The following is a 23,043-nucleotide window of genomic DNA, read 5'->3' as shown; positions in this document are numbered from 1 at the left end:
GGTTGTGTTTACCTGGAGCTAGAGTTAAAGGACCTGAATGGTCATTTGGAGGCAAGGTCATGAAATAGTTCTCACGGGGGTTATTTATTCTTAACCAGGATGCTGTGGAAGGAGCTGGATACTCTACATGGTGGTCATGGACACCTGAGCTATTGGATGAACTGGTGACACAACAGTGGCCACAGGAGCAAGTGTGCCGATGATTTAGAGAAGCTATTGAGGAAACTGTCTCTTGTCTTTGAGATGATCTATGCATATTTGCTGCTGGTGGGACATACCACAGTGTCAGTAATGAGGGCTGAACAGTTTGAATTTGCTGTGAGACCTCTGTTTGGGGGAGTAACCCTGGTGTTTCAGTGGGTACCGCTTTGAACTACATCTACCAAAACCTGATGGTGCCCTTGAATGAAGGATCTGGTGCTTGTCAGGATGGAATGAGGTGTTGATGATGCCAATAGAGATGGATAAACTTAATTCAGGGTGAATCAGTCCTGGTTTTGCTACACAGGGGTCCTTGAACCAGGAATGCTGCTGACTCCATGTGTTCCCAGGATGAGGAGTGACACAAAGGAGGTCAGTTATGTTCCTGACGACATGGGAAGCTAGCTGGCAGGAAGAACGTGTCCAAAGGGAGGCAGGACTATTTCTTCCACATGCAAACTCACTTTTTTTGACCAAGGACCGGAAGGTAAGTGCTGCCTGGAGCTGCCCCTTCCTTGCCTTACACTGTGGGCAGCAATGCTGTTCATGGGCCAGTAGGCAGATGCACAGGTTTGCTCTATCAAGCTGGCACTGATGGCATTCTCCTCCTGCCTTCCTTGGGGGCCACAGCCTCTCTCAGGCTGACTGCATTACTGCCATTCCCACCCAAAATGCCAACACGACAGCCTGGAGCGGTGTCCTCTTCCCCTGCCGCCCCGCTGCGGGGGATAGCTGGGGTACTCGCTGTAGCATGCAACAGCAGCCAGGCATGGGCTGCCTGTGCTCGCTGGCACTCACCCTGCCTGTGGGAGAAGTCCAAAACACCATTTTTGCACTGGCCAAACCTTCACGCTTTGCCAGGTATTTTGCTACCAGCCTGGAAGTGCTGGTTGTCTGGTTCCCCAGGCCAAAGCCCCAAGGTGTGCTAGCATGCTGCTTTCCCAGTAGCCTGGTAGTACATCGAGAGGAACCAGATACCCTCTTGGTTCCTGTTGCCCTTCCAAAAGGCAGTAGAAGATGAACCTGACAGCCTGCTGCTCTGACACAGACACTGCGTCCGGCTGGAATGAGCATCCTGGGGTTGCCATGGAGATGCCTGATGGGCATCTCTCACTTTTCAGAGACCTGGCAGGATGCCAGGGCATCCTAAGCAACATTGGCAGTGCTGAAATAAATCCCTTCTGCTCCAGGAGACCAAAAAGTAGTCAGGAAAGACTTCTACACACAGGAGGGAACGAACTCACCTGTGGAGCTGGGCTGTCTGTCTTGTCCAGTCACTGCTTGCACCTCCACATGAGCTGTTGGAAACAGGAGAAAATGTTATTAGACTCTTTCCTCGAGCAGCTGACCAAAAATCACATTATGCTTTTCGTTCTGCTTGCATAGTTTCAGGAAGCTGAGCGCTGAATGACACAACGCTGCAGGTCTGGTGAGCACTTGTTCAGAGACTTCTTCACAGCGCTTTGTGAACAGAGAAGGAGAAAGTTGTTTTGATAAAGAAATCGGGGGAAAAAAGGGAGGAAAGCACAGTCAGTGGCACAGCACATCAGTGTGAGTGTTGGAGCCCCAAAGGGTTAAAGCAACCCAGAAATCCTAAGGGGGTCCCTCAGGATAGCTCCTGAGCAGACTCAAGTAATGAATTTTCACTTCTGTACTTTCATTATCATTGTTCTTAGCTGGAGATTTACTGTTGTCCCCCTTAGCTCTGTGGCACATTATTCGTGTCATTGAGACAGTTGCAAGGACAGTGATGATCATTCAGCTTTCCTATTGGAAACCTGACAGGTTCAATTCCTGCGGGCTCCCGCTAAGCCTGAGCTTCAGGGGAGGAGAAACATGCATGGACCGTTACCCCAGGAACGACGCTCTGCTTTGCCTTCTCTCTCCTGCCAGCTCCTTCAGATTACCCAGAGAAGCCCCAGGTTTACCACAGTGCTGAAACAACCACTGTGCTCAGCAAAGCCTGTAATTTGGTTCTTCTGAAGATGAGCTGGTGACTACCAGCCACCCTCCCTTCCCTGCTAATCCAACCAAGCACACATATTGGGATTAAAGGCAAGAGTAGATGTGCTTAGGTTCAGTGCAGCCAAACTGTGTGGGGAGGAGTATCAGTCACTTCATTGCCAGCAAGAGTAGTCTTTTTATCTTTTTCTTTCTTTCCAGAAATATTTTGTTACATCATGTAAAATATTGACATACTTCTAGAGAGGTAAAAGAAGAACAAATTCAGAAGTGAGCTGCAACACTCTACTGGAACACAAGTAGCAAAGCTTTGTGGACCCATAGCATTGTTTCCAAATCAAATACTTCTTTTAATCATTCATGCTATTTATTAGTTCCCTGGAAATTAGGAAACTGGGGTGGTGGCATTGGTAATTTGCGTGTCACATCCTGATACAACATTGCTTGGAGTTTATCTCTCCTGTTCGGTAAGATCAGAGAAAGCTATTTTATTTTTCCCAAGACCCCCAGAGAGTGGAAGAGTGGAAGAGGTAAGGCAGTGTCCTCCATGAACCCCAGCGTGCTATACTTCGGGTTGTGTTTTTAAATACCAGTGCCACCTAATCTACTGCTAGTGCTGGTCCCACAACTGACTTACTGAGGTCGTTGGCTTTGCCTCCATCTTCGCTTCCACAGCACCAGCAGAGCCTGCAAGGATAACGTGACCATCAGTTCATGGTTCTTCAGTGACTGAGCTGCCCACCTGGAAGTGAGTAGTTGACTATCAAATCTGTGGTTTGCTTGCTTCACACAGCTTATCTCAAGGAGGAGCCATTGGTGACATGCACGTGGCAGCATCTTCTGCCTTCTCCCTGCCCCGCGGTCGGAGTGGTGTTAGGAGCCTGGACCTTTGGACTGAGGGCATGTCTTGCTCTCCTAATTTGTGTCCCTGTCTGCTTTAGGGTTATTCAAGTAAAAGAAGACCCAACCCCTGTGACAACCTCCACAGAGCCAAGGAAACAGGGACCGTTCAACGAGGGAAAACACTTTACTGAAGAGGCAAAGCATCTTCATTGCTCTAGAAGTATTCCTTAAATAAACATCCATAGAAAAGGTAAGGTGAGGGCTCCAGGGCGTTGCACGTGAGGGCTGTGCACGGTGCACTCGGTGTCTGAGGCTCATCTGCTGGTGAACAGTTTGCGCCAGTAGAGCCTGGAGTCACACAGAATCACACACAGAATCATCTAGGTTGGAAAACACCTTGAAACTCCTCCAGTCCAACCATGAACCTCACACTGACAGTTCTCAACTCCACCAGATCCCTCAGCGCTGGGTCAACTCTACTCTTCAACCCCTCCAGGGATGGGGACTCCCCCCCTGCCCTGGGCAGCCCATTCCAACGCCCAACAACCCCTTCTGCAAAGAAATCCTTCCTAAGAGCCAGTCTGACCCTGCCCTGGCGCAGCTTGAGGCCATTCCCTCTTGTCCTGGCGCTGGTTCCTTGGCTCAAGAGACTCATCCCCCCCTCTCTGCACCCTCCTTTCAGGGAGTTGTAGAGGGCGATGAGGTCTCCCCTCAGCCTCCTCTTCTCCAGACTAAACAACCCCAGTTCCCTCAGCCCCTCCTTGTACGATCACCGCTAATACCTTCCCTGATTCTGGTTAATCTGATGAGCCAAAATGGTGGGGAAGTGGCCACTCCTCGGGGCCATGTTGTAGAGCGGCCTGGGAGCAACGCCAAGCTTCGGCAGGCAGCACGGCCTCTCTGATCCTGACCCTGATCCTGACCAGCAGTCTCATGCAAAATGAAGAGCATCTCCAGAAAGCAGAGCTGTGCAAACAGCCTGGTTTGGTTAAAGCAACAGGTCTCCAATTAAACATAACGGGAAGGAACTGTTTCCCTGGGTTTTGCTCCGCGAGACCAACTGTCTCAATTAACTGGCTCCCCTTACAGTGTTTTTCAACTGTACAGAGATGAGCCAAGGACACATGAACGTAACATGATCCAGGAAGATTCCCCGAGTGCCAGGAAGTTGGAGCGCTGCTGCCTCTCCTCTTTATGGACGTGCGCGACCTGGCCGCTCGCTGCGCGGGGCTCCTCCGAACGAGCTTTGGAGGAGAGCTGCTCAGGCTCTCACGTGCTCACGGCTGCATTAATGCTGCAATAACTCCCTAACCAATGCGTCGCCGAGCCCCTGCTGTGCTGGTACCATGGGGGCTCTTGTGCCACAGAGGAAATTTTTTGCTCTTGGCAAAAAACCACCCAGTTTACTGGTGATGGCGCAAAACCTCAAATTTGTGGGGGAAACACCCAAGCGATGCACGTAGCTGATCTCTGCACATAGCTTCTCTCCTGCTTAAGGCTCCCTGCAACCAGCCTGCAAGACCTGGGTCTCCAGCCCATGTCCCCAGCTCCATGGAGATGATGGGTTGTGGCTGTGCCCAGGCTCCCTGATGGCTCCTTACACCTTCAGGGGAGGCCAGCCTGGTGTGGGACGTGCTTTCTGTCCCTGCTGTCACTACCTCTCTCCCTGCTCCTCCTGCAGCCCTGGCCACATGCCCCACTCTGCCATTTTCTACCCCTTGTGCCCTTGTCTTAGGGGCAAATGGCAGCAGCGGATGCTTCCTGGGACCTCTGAGCAGCCGTGGCTGCAGGGCGAAGCTGTGTCAGTGATGGTCAGCAAGAGTAGGTAATTACTGGGTGATAACAAGACTTTTGAGGATTTGCCTGAGGTCCTGCCATCCCTCTGCTGATCAGCCGTGCTTGGGGCGTCTCTCCCTGCCGACTTCTGCCCACACCTACCCCAGTCCATTGCTCACAGAGCAGGACAGTATCATCCATAGCAGATGGAGGTGCCGGGGCACCACAAGCCAGTGATTTTTGGGACCGTTCAATTTTAACCCCTGCCACGCCAGCAACTGCTCCGACTTTGCCCCTGATTGAGTGGTGTCCTGCCCAGCCCCGCAGGTGCACAGGAGGCCCAGGTGGCACGGTGAACATCATGTGAGGCAAGGAGCCGGGGGCTGACAGTGGCCCCGGGCCAAGTCGTTATGACCATCTGCTCTGTGCTGTGCCAGGCTGACGGCTGCTATAAAGAGCGTGCGTGCCGCAGAGCACTGGGGATCTGGTGGTAACAGGAGCTGAAGGACTTCAGAGAGGAGCTGACTCTGTCTTTTCAGCTCTGTCTTATGTATATTTATCTGGACGTACAAATAGAGTGAGCCAGCTGAGATGGTTGAGTGTCGCCAGGCTGTGCTGGGACACGCTGTGCTGGCTTCCAGCGTCCCCGCGCCTTCGGCTCCATCCAGCTTTGGTGCGATGTGCAGCAGCCGAGAGGCTTGCGGGGTAGTGGCCAGCGAGGCAGAATGTTGGGGTTGCTGAACGTGGACAGCAGGACTTGATGGTTTTCTGTGACCATTTGCAATCCAGAGAAGGGGATGTCAGGGGTCTGTGCCTGCTCATGGCAGCAGGTAAAGCCAAGGGCCAGGATGTTGTGATGGTGAGAATGATGGGGGAGAGCAGGAGCAGACCCTGCCCTCTCGCTTACAGGAGCAGCAGCGAGTGCCTTGGTCGGAAATACGACTTTTATCTAAAATATACACCTTGGCAATGCAGAAGAAAAGCAGGAAAGAGCTTTCACTCAGTGCTATAGAGCAGCTGTCAAACACCTGACTCTACATTTTGATTTCAGCCAACAGAATTAATGCAGTCTGATGCAAGGCTTTCTCTGAACTTGGTTTTGATTGTTCAGGGGAATGTGTTATCAAAGGCAGAAACGTGGCAAAAGGATTGAATAAGGACTGCTTGGGTATTGTGCACCCAGGGGCACGGTGCAGCATGGGGCTGTGCTTTGGGACCTCAGTATTAGAGAATTTTCTAATATTCTGTCTTTGAATGTTAGTCCTCTCCTTTCCTTGTAACTTGTAAAATGCATAAAGCCACTCCTAGCTCGGCAGAAAGAGATTTTCTTTGTGAGCCAGCTTGGACAAACTTCAGGACCTGCTTAATGCTGGTTTGGGTCAGACTGAGCTTCAAAGGGAGCTTAATTTCAACTGAGCTTTAAAATCTTTTGTGAATTGGCTTAAAAACAAGGATTATCAAAATGTGTCAACATTTAAAAGAACTATTTAAAAATAAATCGTCCCTCACGATAACTGAATTTAGGGGACCAGAAATGTAAATGAGGGAGGAAATGGGTGATGGTGGCTCCCTGCAATGTTCTCTAAACCTAAGAAGGTCTTTTATTTGCATCCCAAAAGTGCAGCAAGAGTCAAAGAAAAAGAAACCTGAATCTAGTTGACTTAAAGGTCATGAGACTTAGCGTCAGGATATTTGAGGGTCTCGTGATTTTTTAAATGTTAATACCGCAAGCCCTGTGTTGGGAAATTCACTGCCACTAGTTATCAGCTACGACTTGAAGACTGAAGTTGTTTCTGATCTGCTTTAGTGGAGGTTTGATGACAGAGTTATCAAGTTACCTGTAGGAAAGATCTTGTATACAAGGCCCATGAGAAAGTGGGAAACTGGAGAATTTTTTCCTAATTCCTATAACATTTCTGCTATTTGCTGACCAGCCCAAAAAGTGTTTCATTTGTTAAGATTTTGGCAGCTAAAGTCACCATTGCACCTCCAGTTTTTCTCCTCAGGGATCTCAGCACACCTTAAAGAGGTCATCTGAGCTCCTGTCTGCATCTTGGGGTGTGAGGATCGAGGTCTGGGGGTGTAGCATCTCGTGAACCTGCTGCAGAGCTGAGGTTAGAGGCACATTTCTCTTTAGTACTTGCTTTTCTGAGCCTGCCTCTTTTCTCCTTTCCCCAGCCCTGAATTTTACCCACACATCATCTTGAAGCTGTTGGTTGAAATATTTCATATTCGGTTTATATGTAACGCTCAACAGGTGCACAGGGCAGCTCTTAAAAGGTCAAGTTTATATAAATATATAATGCATATTAATAAAATATATAATTTTAGAATAAATTCTGAGCCGCTGTAAAACATGGGAAGGTTTTCTTAGGGTAACTCATTTTAGTGCTAGTGGTAGATCAGAGGACCCCTGGAGACAATATATTTTGATTTATAAGATTTGTTGGCCATGTGTTGCTAGCAAGAAGTCAAAAAGGAGTTGAAATTGTTGGTGCTCAAGCTGTGCTTTGGGCTACTATCGCCAGCAATGCTCTCACACTGCAGAGGCTCGCGAGCTTCCAGCAAAATTCCTGCCCTGGTTCTATCACATATTGCGCTGCTTAAAATGATAAAAGATGGGTACAGGGTCATCAAGAAACATCGTAACTCATTGTACTGGTGATATCAGAGCTGTTGTCTGTTTTAACTCTGACCTTATCAAGTAGTATTGACCGTGCTTTACAATAAAGACCCAAGATACTGTAATTCTGCAGGATGTTGGCTCACGGAAACATAATTTTTGTTTTTCCAGTAAAAGGCCCAAGAGTATTTCCGAATTAGACTAACAAACCAGCAGTGTTAATTCTGCTGCAGTGCTGGCACACGCAGGGGAGCCTAAAATGCAGCTGGGCGCTGGGCACCCAGCACGGGGTGCAGCAGCTGGGGTCACGGTAGGGCTGGCTGTGCCCATCAGCATGGCCTCCTGGCCCTGCACCGCGAAGCCAGGGCAGGCAGCCTGCCAATGGAGCGGCACCTCTGGTGGCTGGTGGGAGCCTTCTGCCTTTACGTCGTTTCATACAGACATGTGTGTGAATGTGTGTGTGTACGTGTAGGGGTTAGCACGCTCCATCATTGCAATTTTTTGCAGTTTTTATTTTGTTTACAGCCCTGCAATGTTGTTTGAGTTGTGAAGCATGAAGCTTCACGTGGAGCACCTTATCCTCCCTGCCTGGCCTCATCCATCTCTGGAGAAGAGGAGGCTGAGAGGAGACCTCATCTCCCTCTACAACTCCCTGAAGGGAGGTTGCAGAGAGCTGGGGATGAGTCTCTTGAAGCAAGTAACAAGCGATAGGACAAGAGGGAATGGCCTCAAGCTGCGCCAGGGCAGGGTCAGACTGGCTCTTAGGAAGGATTTCTTTGCAGAAGGGGCTGTTGGGCGTTGGAATGGGCTGCCCAGGGCAGGGGGGGAGTCCCCATCCCTGGAGGGGTTGAAGAGTCGGGTTGACCCAGCGCTGAGGGATCTGGTGGAGTTGAGAACTGTCAGTGTGAGGTTCATGGTTGGACTGGATGATCTTCAAGGTGTTTTCCAACCTAGATGATTCTGTGATTCTGTGATCTCATAGCACCGATACAGCTCAACCCAGTCCTCAGAAAGCCATGGCTCTCTAGTGCGCAGCGTGCTCCGGGCATCCTGCGTGGGGAGGATGCTGATGCCATGCCGTGGCTGCCTGCGACGCAGAACCATGGGGCTGAAACAGGCACCAGGGATGGGTGTGGGTGTCCCCTGCCATAAATCTCTGGCCCTTCTCAAGCCCTCTCACATCTCTCCCCTTCCTGAGAATGGCTCTGGCATGCACCAGCCAGCCCTGGAGCCTCTGGCTGCTCCATCACCCTGGCGCTGAGTGTGGAGGTGACGCTTCTCCCCAGCAACTGCATGTGATGCTTACGGGTCGCCAGGGGCACAACCCCCTGGCAGCACGTTCTCCCCTCGGCAGGTCTTCACTGGGGCTGCTTGCTCTGTTTTCCCACCTGGAGGGACTCAGCGTATAAAAGAAAAGGAAGTGAAATGCAATTACGGTGTCAGCAGAAGGGCTGTGATTCACGGGGCCAGTGACATCACAGGGCCAATGACATCACAGGTCTGGATGCTGCCCGACTGACTCCCTTTTCAGCAGAAATTACCGAGGACGTCAGCTGGTTGGGAAAAGGCATCCTCAGTAACTCAGTTACTTAGAAACAAATACCGATGATTAAACGTTGCCGTATATTACTTAGATGAGGTGAATTCTTGTTCTGCGCTTAAATATAGAGGGGCAGGTGCTCAGCTGCTATAAACACATCTGCCTCTGAGTAAATTAATCCCCACAAGTCAGGGGAGTTGTGGTATTTACACCAGTGGTTTACTAACCTTTAATGCATACGTGTGGCCAGGAAGCCTCTCTGGTGATTGCCCACGTTATGCTTGGTGCCTGCCAGTCCCTTACTGCCACAAACACCTAATTAATTCCCATGCTTTTAAGGAAATGAAGCCGTACAGAAATATGCCACCAGTAACAAATTACACAGTACTGATGCCACCAATTAATGCTGCAGGAAATAATACTATATTTCAGATGCTGAATGTTTTTTTTTTTCTCCTGAATTAATTTGTCACCATACAATAAAATAAGGCTACTGTCCTGCCTGGAAGTTGCTAAATTAACATTCAGACATCGTCCGAAGTGCTAGAAGGGGAAAAAATATAAGGGGCATAGGTCTTTTTTTTTTTTTTTTCCTCTTGTTTTCATTATGTCTGAGAGAAAAGAGCCGAATAAGCATCTAAGTCTACTGTACCACCTAGGGATTGCAGTGACTGTCCCAGTGCTCCCAGTCTACACCTCCCATCCCAGTGCTCCCATCTCGCCTCTCCAAGGAGCTGATGGTGCTCGCAGCATGATGTGTACTGCAATATTTTCTAAAAACCAGTGGCTGCTAAGACGGCATCTGTCCCTCACAGGAGGAGCCTGCGGGGTTTGTTATTTACCTCCTTGCCCAGGCGATGCAGAAGCTTCGGATGTTTCCCATGCAGGGTGAGGATGCGAGCAAGACCTTTGGGCTTCTGAGACTCCGTGGAACAGGTCACAGCTTCACTTTCCTTAGAGTAGATGGGATGAATTATGGCAAAAGGAGGAAATGAGATGAAGTATGTACTCCTGCCGGGGCTGATCTTTGTACCCGTGAGCTCGAGTCACAGTGGCAGTACCATTTACGCAAGCTTGCAAAGGAGACGGTCCCTTTACCTAGCTGGGAATGGTACAAAGGTACAGGCTGAGATTTTTTTTTTTTTGACTGAAAGCACATTTGTGAATGCATCAGGAAATACCAATGCGTGCAGGTGCCATAGAGCACAGAGAAGCATCGGGGAAACAAGCTGGGGCAGGTTACCTTCTCCTTCACGGCTGGCCTGGGAGGGTGCAGGAATGGAAAGCAAAAGAGAAAGCAGGTTTGCTGGGTGGTGGCACCTGCGATTGTGCAGGGAGGAGGTGTTTACCGATGGAGGCTGTGGCTGCCTTTAAAGCACTCTTGGGTTATCACCAGGGTGCTCCACGCAAACACCCTGGAATTGCTGCTCCAGGAACACTGATAGGATTAAAAAACAAATTAATCTCACTTCAACCAGGCAACAGAGATGGGTGGCAACACCAGTTTAGCAGGGCTGGCGCGCAGAATGTAGCCCATCTCTGTTTGCAAGGATTAGCTCAAAAATAACCAGGCTATTGTTGTCGATATATTTATTTATTTATTTATTTATTATTTAGAACCTTTCTAAGAGTATAATAAAGAAAAAGCAGCATCTTGTGATATTTGTTGCTCCCCCTGGGTTGCAGCGTGGCTCTGATCAGTGCCGGGTGGTGGTCCACATGCGAGTAGCTGAGTGGGTGCTGGTATCGTTCTTGTAGCGCCATCAGAAATGGTCTCCAGGTCATCAGCCAGGGAAGCATCTCACACCAGGGGCCAAATGAGGCCTAGAACAGAAACTGGGTGTCCAACAAATCAGCAGGAGGAGAGAGTTGGCGGGGTGCAACAGCTCTTTAGCAGGGGCTCCTGTGTGCATGGCTCCCAGGTGGCAGGTGAAGGCAGGCTGCATCCCAGTACGCTGGGCATGTCAGCATGTGCTGCCGGTCCAAATGCAGAAGAACTCAGCTGAAGAAATGCAAAACTAAGCTTGTTTCGGACCCTACAAACCAGCTCTGAGAGCAAAGGCAGCAACTCCTACAATGTTTTAAAAACCGGTGCTGTGTAGCAGCACTTAAGTCAAAAAGGGTAGTGCTTCCCCCTGCTCTCCCCAATATTAATGCGCTGTCCTGCCAAGACATAAAGTCAGTTAAAAAGAGATTTTCTTGAAATACCACAGACTCTCATCCAGAGAGGACAGCCATCAGCAGGGCGTATTCTCAGTGGGGTCTCGTCAGCTCAGCTGCCTGGAAGGAACATTACGCAGTGCCAGTGAGGTGATCCACTGGCTACCGAAACTCCACCTGCCCTAATGGGTAATGAGAAATGAATTTGACAATGTGGAAAATCTGGGCATTATTGAGAAGTTAGATCAGTCTCCAACTGGATTAATTCGCTGCTGGTAGGTGGAAAAATTAATAAAGTGCAGATCTGTATCAATCTAGGTGATTTTCTGTAAAGCCATAAAATACACACATTATGCATCAAAAACTGTTGGAATAGCAGCTAAGGCTCAGCCCCGCAAGAGGCTTTGTGTGCTGGGATGCTGACTGTCACGGTGCACCCCTGGAGTGTGCCAGAAAGGGGCTGGGAGGGGTGTCTGGGCTTCCAGCCCCTCCGCCGAGGCTGGCTGGCCTTTTGGCTGGGTCCCTGCCACCACCAGCCGGCTGCCCGTGTGGCCCTGCTCTCGTGACAGTGTCTTTCTCATCCGTGAAGCGAAGCAGCATCATGGGCTTGGCTGGGTGTGCTTTTGTCCTGATGGGCCTTATAGCCTGATGGCTTTGCTGTGCTGTCCTGAGTATGGAGCTGTACGTTTAAATACTGGTGGGTACTGAAAGCACCGACATCCTGAATACCAGCTGCAGGATGTAGCTTAACTTTCAGACAGCAAAGCCAGAGGAGTTGAGCTCTGCCTTTGTAACTGCAATGAGCGCAGTGGAAATCTATTAAACACACTTTTGGGGAATAATTTCCCAGCTTGTACCGAACTGACCACAGATGAGGTTTGAATTTGAGCTAGACATTTAAAAAATGCACAAATGAAGCTGTTTTTTTTCTCACCTGGCAAGAGGAAAATGTCCAAAAGTTAAACTGGCCTTGACTTGTGTTAAGAGGAGTTATCTGTGCTAGCCATAAATTGAACCAGGATGGCTTAATTGCTCATTCACAGTAAATAAAGCTATAACTGAGATGTCTACTTTATAATATAGAAAAGATCTCCCAGGCTATGGAGGATGATAGCTAGCCAGAGAAATCCATTCAAAGGCTCTTTGGGATCGATAAGCAGTTAAGAGAGCTGCGGGAAGATGACATTGCCTGTCTTTGTGCACAGACACCCAGAGAGGTGCTGGGCTGTTAAAAGCACGAAGGACAATGCCTGGGCTCGGATCCATCGGGTTTAAAACACGGTGATTTCTAGCTGAGTTTCCACTTGGTGTCCAAATACAGAAAGGTAGGAGCTCCCTATACACCAGAGTGAATGGCTGGGGAGCCATCAGCTCCAGTAGTAGCGCTCCCACCCTCACCCTGGGATGGTGTCCAAAGCCAGGGTGATGGGCTTAGCCACCCAGTTTATTAATATTAGCGAGGGCTTCTGTGGCTTGGAGGCATCTGAGGCCAGCCCAGCACTTGCAGGTATGTTGCAGAACATGCTGGTAGCCAGCCCCAGGGCTGCCTAACTTAGGCTGGAATAAAACCACTGCCACGGTGGAGGGAGCAGTTAAAAGACTTAGAGCTGGTTTTAGCTGAAGACTTCTGAGAGGTACCGTGGCAGGGCAGACCTCCGGCTGGGTGCCTGAGAAGGGACTCTTCCACTCACATATATACTGCTGGTGGGGTGGTTTGTGCTCTCAGCATTTTGCTAGGCGGACTGTGCTGTTTCTCCTGTCCCTGGCGTCTGCCATCAACAATGGGAAATGTAAATGGCAGTGACTGGCTCATCCCTAATAATTTACTTCGAAAGGCTGTTCTGCAGAAGTAAGATCAATTGCCACTTAGCTTCCAGCTCCCACCCTGCCGGTCTTTTCAGAGAGAAATATTACAGCTGCTTTATAGCCCCACTACTCCTCACCTGGCCCACGTTTAATTATTAATTCCCCCATGCCATGGGAGAGAGCCAGTGGGACTGCAGCAGGAGCTAGACCAAGCTGTGAGCCCTCTAGCCCCAAATCCAAATGAGATTCAGAACAGACCAGGAAAAATTGAACTGCGAAGCAATCCCTGCTGTGATTCTGCTTAGTGATTTGCAAGAGGTTTCACCTGGAATCTCTTCCCTTGGGTACATGCACCTTCCTTGATCTGATAATGTGGGTTGCTGGAGTCCATGGATGAAATCAGACTCCCACCAGCTTCAGGAAGAGATAGAAAACTGTCCTCTGAACTAGGCCCTTTTAGAAAGAGGAAAGTTCTCCCTGCTGGTTTTGGAGCAGATGTACCCAGCACCATGGTTTGCCAGCAAATGCTTGGAAAGGTTTGGGGTCAGGTCGTGGTGCAGAAAATGATACATTATGTTTTCCCTAGTGAACATGTGAGAAAATGGACCGGATCACAATCACTTCACAAGGACAGAAAGATGTGAGGCTCACTAGAGCTGTTATTTCCAATGACTGATTTGCTTGGCTTTATTTAATTAGCTGTCCTTGAGCCAATCTGCTTAAGTGGCAGTGAGTTTACCCTGATGCAAAGCACAGACTCATAAAACTAGGGCTGGATGAGGCGTCTGGTATGCCAAGGCACCACCAGCTTCTGTCTTGATTATTTCCAGCAGATAGCTGTCTGATCCAGTCTCAGAAATGCTAATGATAATGATTTTGGGGGGGGAAGGTGGGGTACACCCCTGCTAGGTGCTTGGAGATCTGGGCTGTTCAGGCTGGACAAGCTTTGAAATACAAATCAGAAGTGTGCTCAATGAGCTTGGCTGGGGTTTGGCCATTTAGCTGCACCAGTGGAAGTATTTTTTTTTTTTTTTTTCTGAAAGGATATTATATGTATTTGAGCAAGTAGTAGTGCCATGTTTCTCAGAAAAATGGGGAAGTTGAACTGGGGAGAAAATACTGCCTGGCTAACTGTGTGCTATAGGGAAGCTGGCTGGAAATTGAGACATCTGATCTGCAGACTGAAATACTGACCAAGGAGAAGAGCGTGCTGTGCCCACGGCGGGGGGAGCAGGGTACCTGGGCTCAGTGCTGCCCCAGTGCCTGGCTCTCCTCGGGCAGGAAAGGGGGAGAGGCTTTGCTGGGTGCATCGCTGGGAAGAGGAGAGGATTAGTATTTAGCCATTTCTCCTTGGTTTTCCCTTGAACTGGAAATAGATATGAGTATAAAGGACAAGTGCTGAGCAGCTACTAGCCAGAGGGCACAAGTGGACTTTGTGTCCCGGGGTAGCAGCATCTCCCCCACAGGGTTCATTAGCAGGACTGTCCACAACTTGACTGTCTCCACTTCCTAGAAGGTGTAGGAGCAGAAGTCCCCTGAGACATCCCCCTCTCTGACCTGGCTAAAATTAACCAACTGGCTCTAAAATTGTGGGGTAGGGAGGGGGACATGGATGCAGAAGTGCTTCCTTTCCTCAGGGAGGCTGGCTGTAAAAGCTGTTGTCCGGAAAAAGAAAGTACATGCTTTGCCCTTTGCCATCAGAAATGTTTTCCCCCTTGTGGTATCCATTAAAATGAAACTTTAACTGTTTAAAATGATCCTGCCCTTACCTCTGTGGCCTTATTTAGATCTGCACTCTGCCTTGCATCCCTTCCTCCCTCCCTCCCTCCCTCCCTCCCAGTGCTGCCTTGGTGCCCTCTGTACTGTCAGCTGAGTGCCAGCCCTGTCACAGTGGCATGTAGCGTCATGATGTTGCACATGTACAGGTGGCGTTTCCAAAAGCATCCGTGGGGATGGACGCTTGGGTACTGGGCTGACAGCGAGGATGGCACCAGCCATCCCATGGGAGCATCGGACTACCGTCCCCTAGAATATAACCCCTTCACGGCATCATCCTCCAGTGCTCGCCTGCCAAAATGCCTTCTTTGCCCTCATTCCTCCTCTGCTCTGGCCCCAGATTATGTTTTTTTTTTTCCAGAAATAACAAATGCTGAAATATCCTTGAGCTTGGAGGCATTGCACAGACACATGTGAGCTCGGGGAGGGATGGGAGCTTTCTTCCTGCCCTTGGCCACAACATAAAACATGCTGCAGACACTAAAAAGCCAAGGCAGAGGTATTACTGAAGCCTGCAGAGGCACGGGAATAGCTTTCCAAATTCAAGATCTTCTCTGTATTTATTTTTCTGTCTGGCTCCGTTTGCTGACAGTGAGCAACCCATGGCTTTGGGCAGCCAGCGCCTGCGCTACATATTTTTGTTCATCTGTCCCTCCCTGCCAAATGCTGAAGTCAGACAACTGGCTCTGGCTGGTGCCAGCTCTGGTTGCTCACACTGGGATTAGCACGTAAACTGGTTCAGTCCCACTGCGGAGGCTGAGCGTGGCCTTCTCTTTTACCCTGCCGGCTGCAGTTGCCTCTGAAAAGACTTTTGACTTTGCTTTTGACTTTCTGCAGGAGGCCATTGTAATAAAGGTTTTTCCTGGTTTTTGCAGATGTCTTTCCATTCTGCGTGCATGTGGGAGAGTGTGAATGCCTCTTGGTTCTCCATGTCTCAGGCTGGCCACATGCTCGGTCCCTGGGCTGGACACCTCTTTACAAGGGATTAAGGGGAAGTGTCAAACCCGGGGATCTCCAGGAAACCAAGGAGTAATCTCCAAAGCCCTGGGAAACCTAAAGAAAGCAAACTCTCCCCGAGATGACAAACACAGCTGAACTTCTCTTACAAGTAAAGCTGTTCTGGTCCACTCTTTCGCTTGCAGCATTCACCCTCTCCCCAGGACTCTGCAAACAAAATGAAAACGAGCTGAAAAATAAAAGAATTGAGTATCTTTTAAAAATTGTTAACTAGATGTTCAGCCTCTCAGTTTGCTTAGAGCAATTATGGATGGTTTAGCTGAATGGATGGGGTTGCATTTTGCTTTTTAATCTGTGGAGGAAAGGGTAGAGCGATGGTGCAGGGCAGAAGTCCTCTCATTGTGCTGCAGTGCAGGAGCTGCCCTCACACATGCGCTCAGCCCCATCCTGATACAGCCAGGATCAGCTCTGCTCAACCTGTGCAAGCAGCTCAGTCCTCCTTATCGCTTCTAAAAGCCTCCCTGTTATCCTGTGTCTCTGAGCTGCTCGGTGGCTAGCAGAGGGCTGCGCCTGAGGCTCAGGGCCAAGAGGCTCCAGCAAAGCTCCGCCTGCTTCAGCACATCTGCTCTCTTTTCTCCTCTCTCTGAGCCCTGTTTACTCTTTGTTTTAGCCTGAATATGTGCATCCTGGTTGAATTTCACAGAATCACAGAATCGTCTAGGTTGGAAAAGACCTTGAAGATCATCTAGTCCAACCATCAACCCAACATTGACAGTTCCCAACTACACCAGCTCCCTCAGTGCTATGTCGACCCTACTCTTAAACCCCTCCAGGGATGGGGACGCCACCAGTGCCCTGGGAATTTCTTTATGAAAACAAACTTCAGCAAGAGGCCCTGAAATGGGAACTGAGCAGATGATGGAAGAAGATAGTAAAACCAATACAGAGATCCTGGGCCACCTCATCAAATAACAGGAGCTGGCGTAGGGGTATTGATTTCAGCAGAGCTGTGCCAGTTTACACAAGTTAGGGCTTTGACCTAAGTAATTCACCATAATAAAAGATATCCAGGTGCTGGAAAACTTCCAGGGAAAAGGTCTCCTTTGATCAGGTTGGTTATCAATATATATATGCATTAACACCTTGTGGGGCTGTAAAATCCCATATTTAAGGCAAGTTATAGCTAGATTTCAACTGCGCTGGGTGGTTACCTGCACAACCTGCCAGAGCAAGGTGTTGTCCACCAGAGAACAGCTATTCCTGTTCTCTGGTGGACAGGGAAACTTGATCTTTGCTCTTCCCACCACTCTGGAGTGTGACTGGGAGGTGGCTGGGAGGGGCTGAAGTGCTGAGTTTCTGTGAACCCGCTGGCGAGCAGGCGCAAGGGGGAAGATCGGAGGGGGAGTGTGGCCATGGTGCGGCTGGGGGAATGTACAGACTCCGTCCTGCTTGGGCACTCGTCCTCAGAAAAGCCAGGAGAGTGCTGCTGGTGAGGAGGAGGCACCCCCAGGCAGTGCTCTCGAAGCATGGCTGTGGGGCGTGCAGGACCTGGGAGCAGCCTGGGAGTCCTGGGGCTATCCTCTGAAGCTTATTCAGGTTTGGCTGCCAACAAAATAAAGCCAGGTCTAAGGCTTTATGTTCCCTGTGCTTCAGACAGGTCCCAGCGAACGCTGAGCAGGGTGCTTGGAGGTCACTCGAGCAGGTATGGTTTGCTTCCATAGAATATTGCACCTATTTTGAACCGCCTTCTTGCTACTTTTTACATAAAGCCCCCTCCCCTCAGAGCAAAGTGTGTGCTTAGGTCTAATTTCTTTCAATGGGACTTCAGCATGTGCTCAAGTACTTTGCTGATTTGGGGCCCGAGTCATTAGCTTTACAGTTGATTACTCAAGTGGATTTTAGGTGGGGGGACGGGAATGCTAACATCCAGCCAGAAGAGTTGAGCCAATGCTCAGGCTTAAATCCATACCAGCCTCAAAGTATTAGTGCGGTCCCATCATGACTGTTGGTCAGCCCTGGGGCCCTGTGTTGCTTCTCACCACCTTCATCTCCCTGCAGCACCCGGGTGTCCTCCCGGCTGAAGGGAGCATCGCTACAGTGCTTGGTCTCGGCAGCAGCCTTCCCCTGCTCCATTTAACAGTTTAATGGCGTTTGTCAGCTTTAAAATTACAGTCTTAGCAGCTTCACCCACAACAGAGAGGCGAACGCTGCAGAGCTGATTGCATGCACTAGAGGAGCTGATTACCTTCTCAGTGTTTCAGATCATCAGAAATGCAAACAAGCTGGCACTGTAAATATACATACATTTTAAGGCAACCAGATCAGCAGTGCATACATGCTCTCAGGCCCTCACCAATTACCCAAATTGGTACGTTCCACTCATTGCATCGGCATATTCGCATATAATATATCATATAAAAATCAACAGCTCACAGCTAAGGTTGTCTGTTGTACTGCGGTTCTCAACTTGTTGATTTTTTTTTTTTAAAGAAATAAGTAGATTATTTTACACATACATTTATGAAGTTTGTAAAATTGTAGGTACAGTTAGGGCTGGCGTGCGTCAGCCCCGACATGCTGCCTGGCTCTGAGGCAGCAGCATCGTGCCTGCCCCCATGTTCTGGCATGCGTTGGCCTGGCTTGCTGGTGGCGAGAGGCAGCAAAGGGGTTTTTCTATAAAAATAGTGATTGATGGATGATTTACAACCAACTGTGGGGGTTTGGATTCTGGCAAAATGTCAACATTCAGTGCAAATGGGGAAAAAACATGTATTTTTGTCCCAGCACCCCCAGTTCAGTCTAGCCTGCATGCTGCAGCCTGCGGCTGCCAGTCATGTGGGCTGGAGCAGCAGAAGTGGGGCAAAGCCTGTGTTTTACACTGCCAGTGGGGCCTGGGCATGCTCTGCAAGTAGGCACGCTATGAGCTGAGTGCAGGGCACACTTCTAGATGAAAAGAGAAATGTCTCTGCACAGCATCTCCCCTCTTGTGCTTCCAAGCCAGCACATCTCACATTCTTCATCTTTTTTTTTCCAGTTGTGGTTTGTCTGTGGTGAGGACTGCCCTTGGGACGGCACAGCAAGGCTTTGCTGGTGGCTTTGGGTCAGGACTCCGCATACTTAGCTCTGCAGAAAACACCGCATGTGCTGAAAGCCTCGTCTCCCCTTGAGAAGGTGGAGGCAGGCAGCTGAGGACTGAGGAAGGCTGGTTGGGGGGCTTCTGGTGATGCCCTTGCACACGAAGAACAATGAAATGGTTAAAAAAAGAAAAAGTTTCAGCAAATAGTTTGGTTTTGAGTGTGAGTGATTCTAAAAATTTTTCCAAATTATTTAGAGCGATGAAGGGAATGAACTAAACGTAACACTGAAAAACCTCAAAAGGGGTCAGTATTTTGCTTCAAACACCCAGGCACACACACACAAACCTGCACAGCTGTTCTGACCTTTGGAAAAAACCAAACAGACACAAAAATCAGCTAATCTGCAATGAAGGGATGATTTAGCTGTTGCCAAAGAGCCTGAAAAGCGTCGCTTTGCTCAAGCTGTTATCTCTTCTCCCTCTCCTGGGTCTTGCTCTCGTGTTGTACCGTCTCCGCACCCTGACACTGGGAGCATCGCACCTGTAATCTGGAGATAACCTTTGTGCCTCTGGCTGTGTCTGCCCGTCCAGCTGGGGGGATCTTCATCCCTGTTTCTTCCTTTAGCGTTTAAGATTACTGGTCTTCATTGTGCTGGCATGACCTGAGCATGTTTTTGGGTGTGTAGACTCCTACAGATTAAAGGCCGTGTCCTGAGCCTGTGCTAAAGCATACTTTATGTCTTCCTTTTTCTATGTATGCGCTCGTCTGGTAGATGTGGACACACACCTCATCCCACGTAACTGTGTTGTAACTGTGTTTGTGGGTTTTGTGGGGAGCTCATGAGGTTCAGGGGGGCTTTGAGCTGCTCCGGTGCTGATGTTTGCTCCCCCTGGGAGGGCACCATGTCAGCGCCCCCTCCCCACCTCCACGCTGGGTGCAGAGCGCTTCCCAGCACAGCGGCGTGGCTCTGTGGGCTGCTGAAATGTGAACAATAACCCCCCGAAGCAAGGAGGCGGGAGATGAAAAGAAACTTTGATGAGAGAAATGAAAGGGCAGGGAGAAGAAGGGGGCGTAGTGCGATGTCGCCAGGAGATGCTTGAAGCTCCCAGAGAGAAAGTGGGAGCAATACTATGGGTGAGTGCAAGTTGCTGGGTTTGAAGGAGATGCTGATGGATGGGAGCAGCGAAGGTGCTGGCAGCAGCCCTGGGGCTGCCTGGCCACGTTCACAGTGTGGAGCAGTTTGGGTTGGGAGCATGTCACGATCTACCAACCCAGCGCAATCTCCCTGCCTGCTGCTTTTGAAGCATCTTCCTCAGCTTGGACAGCCCAGGAGCTCCTCCGCAGCTGGCGGTCTCTGAGAGCTGTCCCCTGGTGAGCTGGGTTGATACGGGGAGGCTTTGCCCACTGCTTGTGGGCTGCACCCCAGCTGGCCATCCAGTCCAGCTGCAGAGGAGCCCTGTTAGGAAGAAATGAGTCCCAAATGGGATGTGGTCATGGGATGAGTAAGGACCCAGGTGCAGGGCAGGAGGCTTTGGCTAGCTGCTGGGGTGCTTGGTGTTGCAAACAGCTCTAGTAGATGTGGTGGGGACTGTGTGCAGGAGCAAAGCGCTCGCAGTGGGTGAGTGTTTGAGGAAGCTGCCCTTGGTTTGGGAAATCTGGGAGTCTGATAACATTGTGCTGTTGTGTAACACAGGGCTGTCACTGCATGGAAAATGCCTGAAAGGGACAGCAGGAGCCTTTGCCTTAATGGCTCTGCTCACACCCCTTGCAGTGGTGGGGTCATGAGGAACCCCCTCGTGCCTGCCCTCCCGCCTTGGGTACTGCATTAGGTTTTCCTTGTTGCTTCCCAGCAAAGATGGTGCCAGCAGGGCCAGGGCTGGTGCGCTGCTGCTGTGACAGGTTCTGCATCAGGTGCTTCGGAGAGGGCCTGTGCTGGGGGTGGGCAGGGCAGGTCTGCTGCTGGCCGGCATTAACTCCCAGCACCATGGCAGAGGCTGTGGGGGGGTGAAGTGCTTATTTTCCCCTCGGGCAAACTAAGGGCTGTTTCTTCCTTCCACCAGAGAGGTGGCTTGACCTAAGCATCCGTGTCTTATCACCCTGAGGCTGAGTTATGTGACTGAGCTGTCCAGGAGGCTGGGCTATGGGACCGTTTTGGACACGGAAGGTAAGTGCAGGCACTTGCTCACAAAGAGGAACTTGCTTGTCAAGGGTATGCTGGACCCAATATCCCATAGCCCATGCTGACTGTCAGCAAGCTTTTAGGGTGTCATAGTCCTCCCTTGATGGGGAGAGGAGGGAGCAGTTGGCTGTCCTCTGCCAGATGTCCTCCATTTCTCCTCTTCAGTCTCCCCAGTCCCAGACTTTTTGCCTTTCATCCACTTCTACTAATTTTTGGGAGTGATCTCTTATCAGTGCATGATAGACCCGTCCTCTTGTTTGTGCTTCTGCCACGAGCCTGGAGCTTTGAGAACACACCTAGAAATGTCATCTAAAAATAATGAGATTAATGATCCTTACCCAAAAGTAAGACTTTTGCTTTCCTAGAGAGCTGGATGAAAACCAGCAGTGAGAACTCTTTCCCAGTGGGCACAAAAACTTGTTTTCAGCTAGCAGAGAGTGGGTTGTAGCCCAGCTAGGAGCCCTCATGTCCTGCCACAGCCCCATCTGGGGAGAGGAGTCTTCCTTTTCAGTTAATATTTAGCTTTTGGCACACAGCAGAGCTGTGGCTCTGAGGGATGATGGCCGGTGGCTTTCCTGCTGATGCCTGATGAAATGTGTCCCTGGGAGGAGATGTCAGCCTTGTCCTGGGACAGCTGCTGCCTTGCCCTCTGTGACTGAGGAAATCGGGAGGAGAGAGTGACACCCCCCCCGCAGTGCTGTGTCCAGCTCTGGGGGCACCAACATCAGAAGGACACGGACCTGCTCGGGCGGGTCCAGAGGAGGCCAGGAGGACGCTCAGGGGGCTGGAGCACCTCCCCTTTGAGGACAGGCTGAGAGAGTTGGGGGTGTTCAGCTGGAGAAGAGAAGGCTCTGGGAAGACCTTATAGCAGCCTCCCAGTACTGAAAGGGGCTACAGGATAGATGGGGGGGGACCTCTTGATCAGGGATATATCAGGGATAGGACAAGGGCTAACGGTTCTAAACTGACAGAGGGTAGATTTAGATTAGATACAAGGAAGAAATTCTTCCCTGTGAGGGTGGTGAGGCCCTGGCACAGGTTGCCCAGAGAAGCTGTGGCTGCCCCCTCCCTGGAAGGGTTCAAGGCCAGGTTGGATGGGGCTTTGGGCAACCTGGGCTAGTGGAAGGTGTCCCTGTCCATGACAGGGGGGTTGGGAATAGATGATCTTTAAGGTCCTTTCCAACCCAAACCATTTTGTGATTTCTCCCACTTTCCTCCTTCAGTATTTACCTTTCTGGAGCAGGTGAGGGAGATGTTTCCTTTTCCTGCTCTGCACAGTGGGTTTCGCTGGGGGTTTCTAATGAGTCTGGGTGCAGTCTCTGCTCTGCTTCCCCTCCATACCAGGTAACCCTCCAGTTCACTTGCTCTTGTTGGTGTCTTTCATTTACTGGAAATCTTTGTATTTACCAGGAACACTGAGATTTATGCAGGACAATGTCAGATTCTATGCAATAAATTTACCAGGAGTTTTTTTTACATTACCAGCTACTCCTAACCTCTGTAAATTCAGTAATGATTTAGTTGTAAAGGGTTTGCTGTAGTGTCCTTCAGATACGAAACAAGAAAATGACATTGGAATTTGGCAAAGTGAATTGCGGATTCATTCCTGTTCCCAGAAATCGGGCTTGCTTGTGGACAAATTGGCACAAGACCCGTAGCTTTTAAATGGGCAAAGCAGGCTTTGGAAATTAATCATTTCCTATTAATGAGGAAGGTCCCGCGCTCCTGTGTGCTTACAGAGGAGAGCAGTGCAAGCAGGATTGTGCAAGCAAGTATTTGGGGTCACCTATGGAATGGAGGAAGCATCTTGTTCCCAGACCACTGGGTCCTCCCTCGCATCGCATTGCTTTCCTGGGTCATGTTTTGTTTTGTTTTGTTTTGTTTTTCTGCTAATGCAGAGCCCCAGCGCTGCCAGTTGCTGACCTCCAGAGGTTGGTGGGAGAAAACCTCGGTCATGTGCATGGCCAGAGGGGACTCGGGGTTCAGTATGGGCAGTAGCAAAACGAGGTGTCTGGACTCAGCCTAACACCGCTGCTCATTGATGAATAACTGGGGTGAGGAGACAGCGGGCCTGGATGAAGCCCTGAGCAGCTCTCCTCGCTTGGGTGCTCCCCAAGGGGTCTCATCTAATTTGTGCCAGCAA

General features: G+C 50.0%; 1 protein-coding gene and 1 long non-coding RNA gene across 2 annotated transcripts in view; one reads left to right on the top strand and one right to left on the bottom strand.

Annotated features, from left to right (window-relative positions):
• Positions 1–9,841, bottom strand: part of KY (kyphoscoliosis peptidase) — a 37,653-nt gene extending 27,812 nt beyond the window's left edge. The window contains exons 1-3 of the mRNA XM_074833451.1: positions 9,788–9,841; positions 2,801–2,850; positions 1,446–1,499 (exon numbers count right to left, since the gene is read on the bottom strand). Coding sequence (XP_074689552.1) covers positions 1,446–1,499; positions 2,801–2,850; positions 9,788–9,828 — 145 coding nt within the window. The 5' untranslated portion in view covers positions 9,829–9,841. The remainder of the gene's footprint in view (positions 1–1,445; positions 1,500–2,800; positions 2,851–9,787) is intronic.
• The window catches only part of LOC141926953 (uncharacterized), a 36,069-nt gene that overhangs the window by 10,050 nt on the left and 2,976 nt on the right, over positions 1–23,043 (top strand). The window contains exon 2 of the long non-coding RNA XR_012624254.1: positions 3,105–3,256. This is a non-coding gene — a long non-coding RNA (uncharacterized LOC141926953). The remainder of the gene's footprint in view (positions 1–3,104; positions 3,257–23,043) is intronic.

Source organism: Strix aluco, chromosome 9, assembly GCF_031877795.1.
Source record: "Strix aluco isolate bStrAlu1 chromosome 9, bStrAlu1.hap1, whole genome shotgun sequence".
NCBI classification, from domain to species: domain Eukaryota; kingdom Metazoa; phylum Chordata; class Aves; order Strigiformes; family Strigidae; genus Strix; species Strix aluco.
This window is presented reverse-complemented; position numbering and strand designations above follow the sequence as displayed.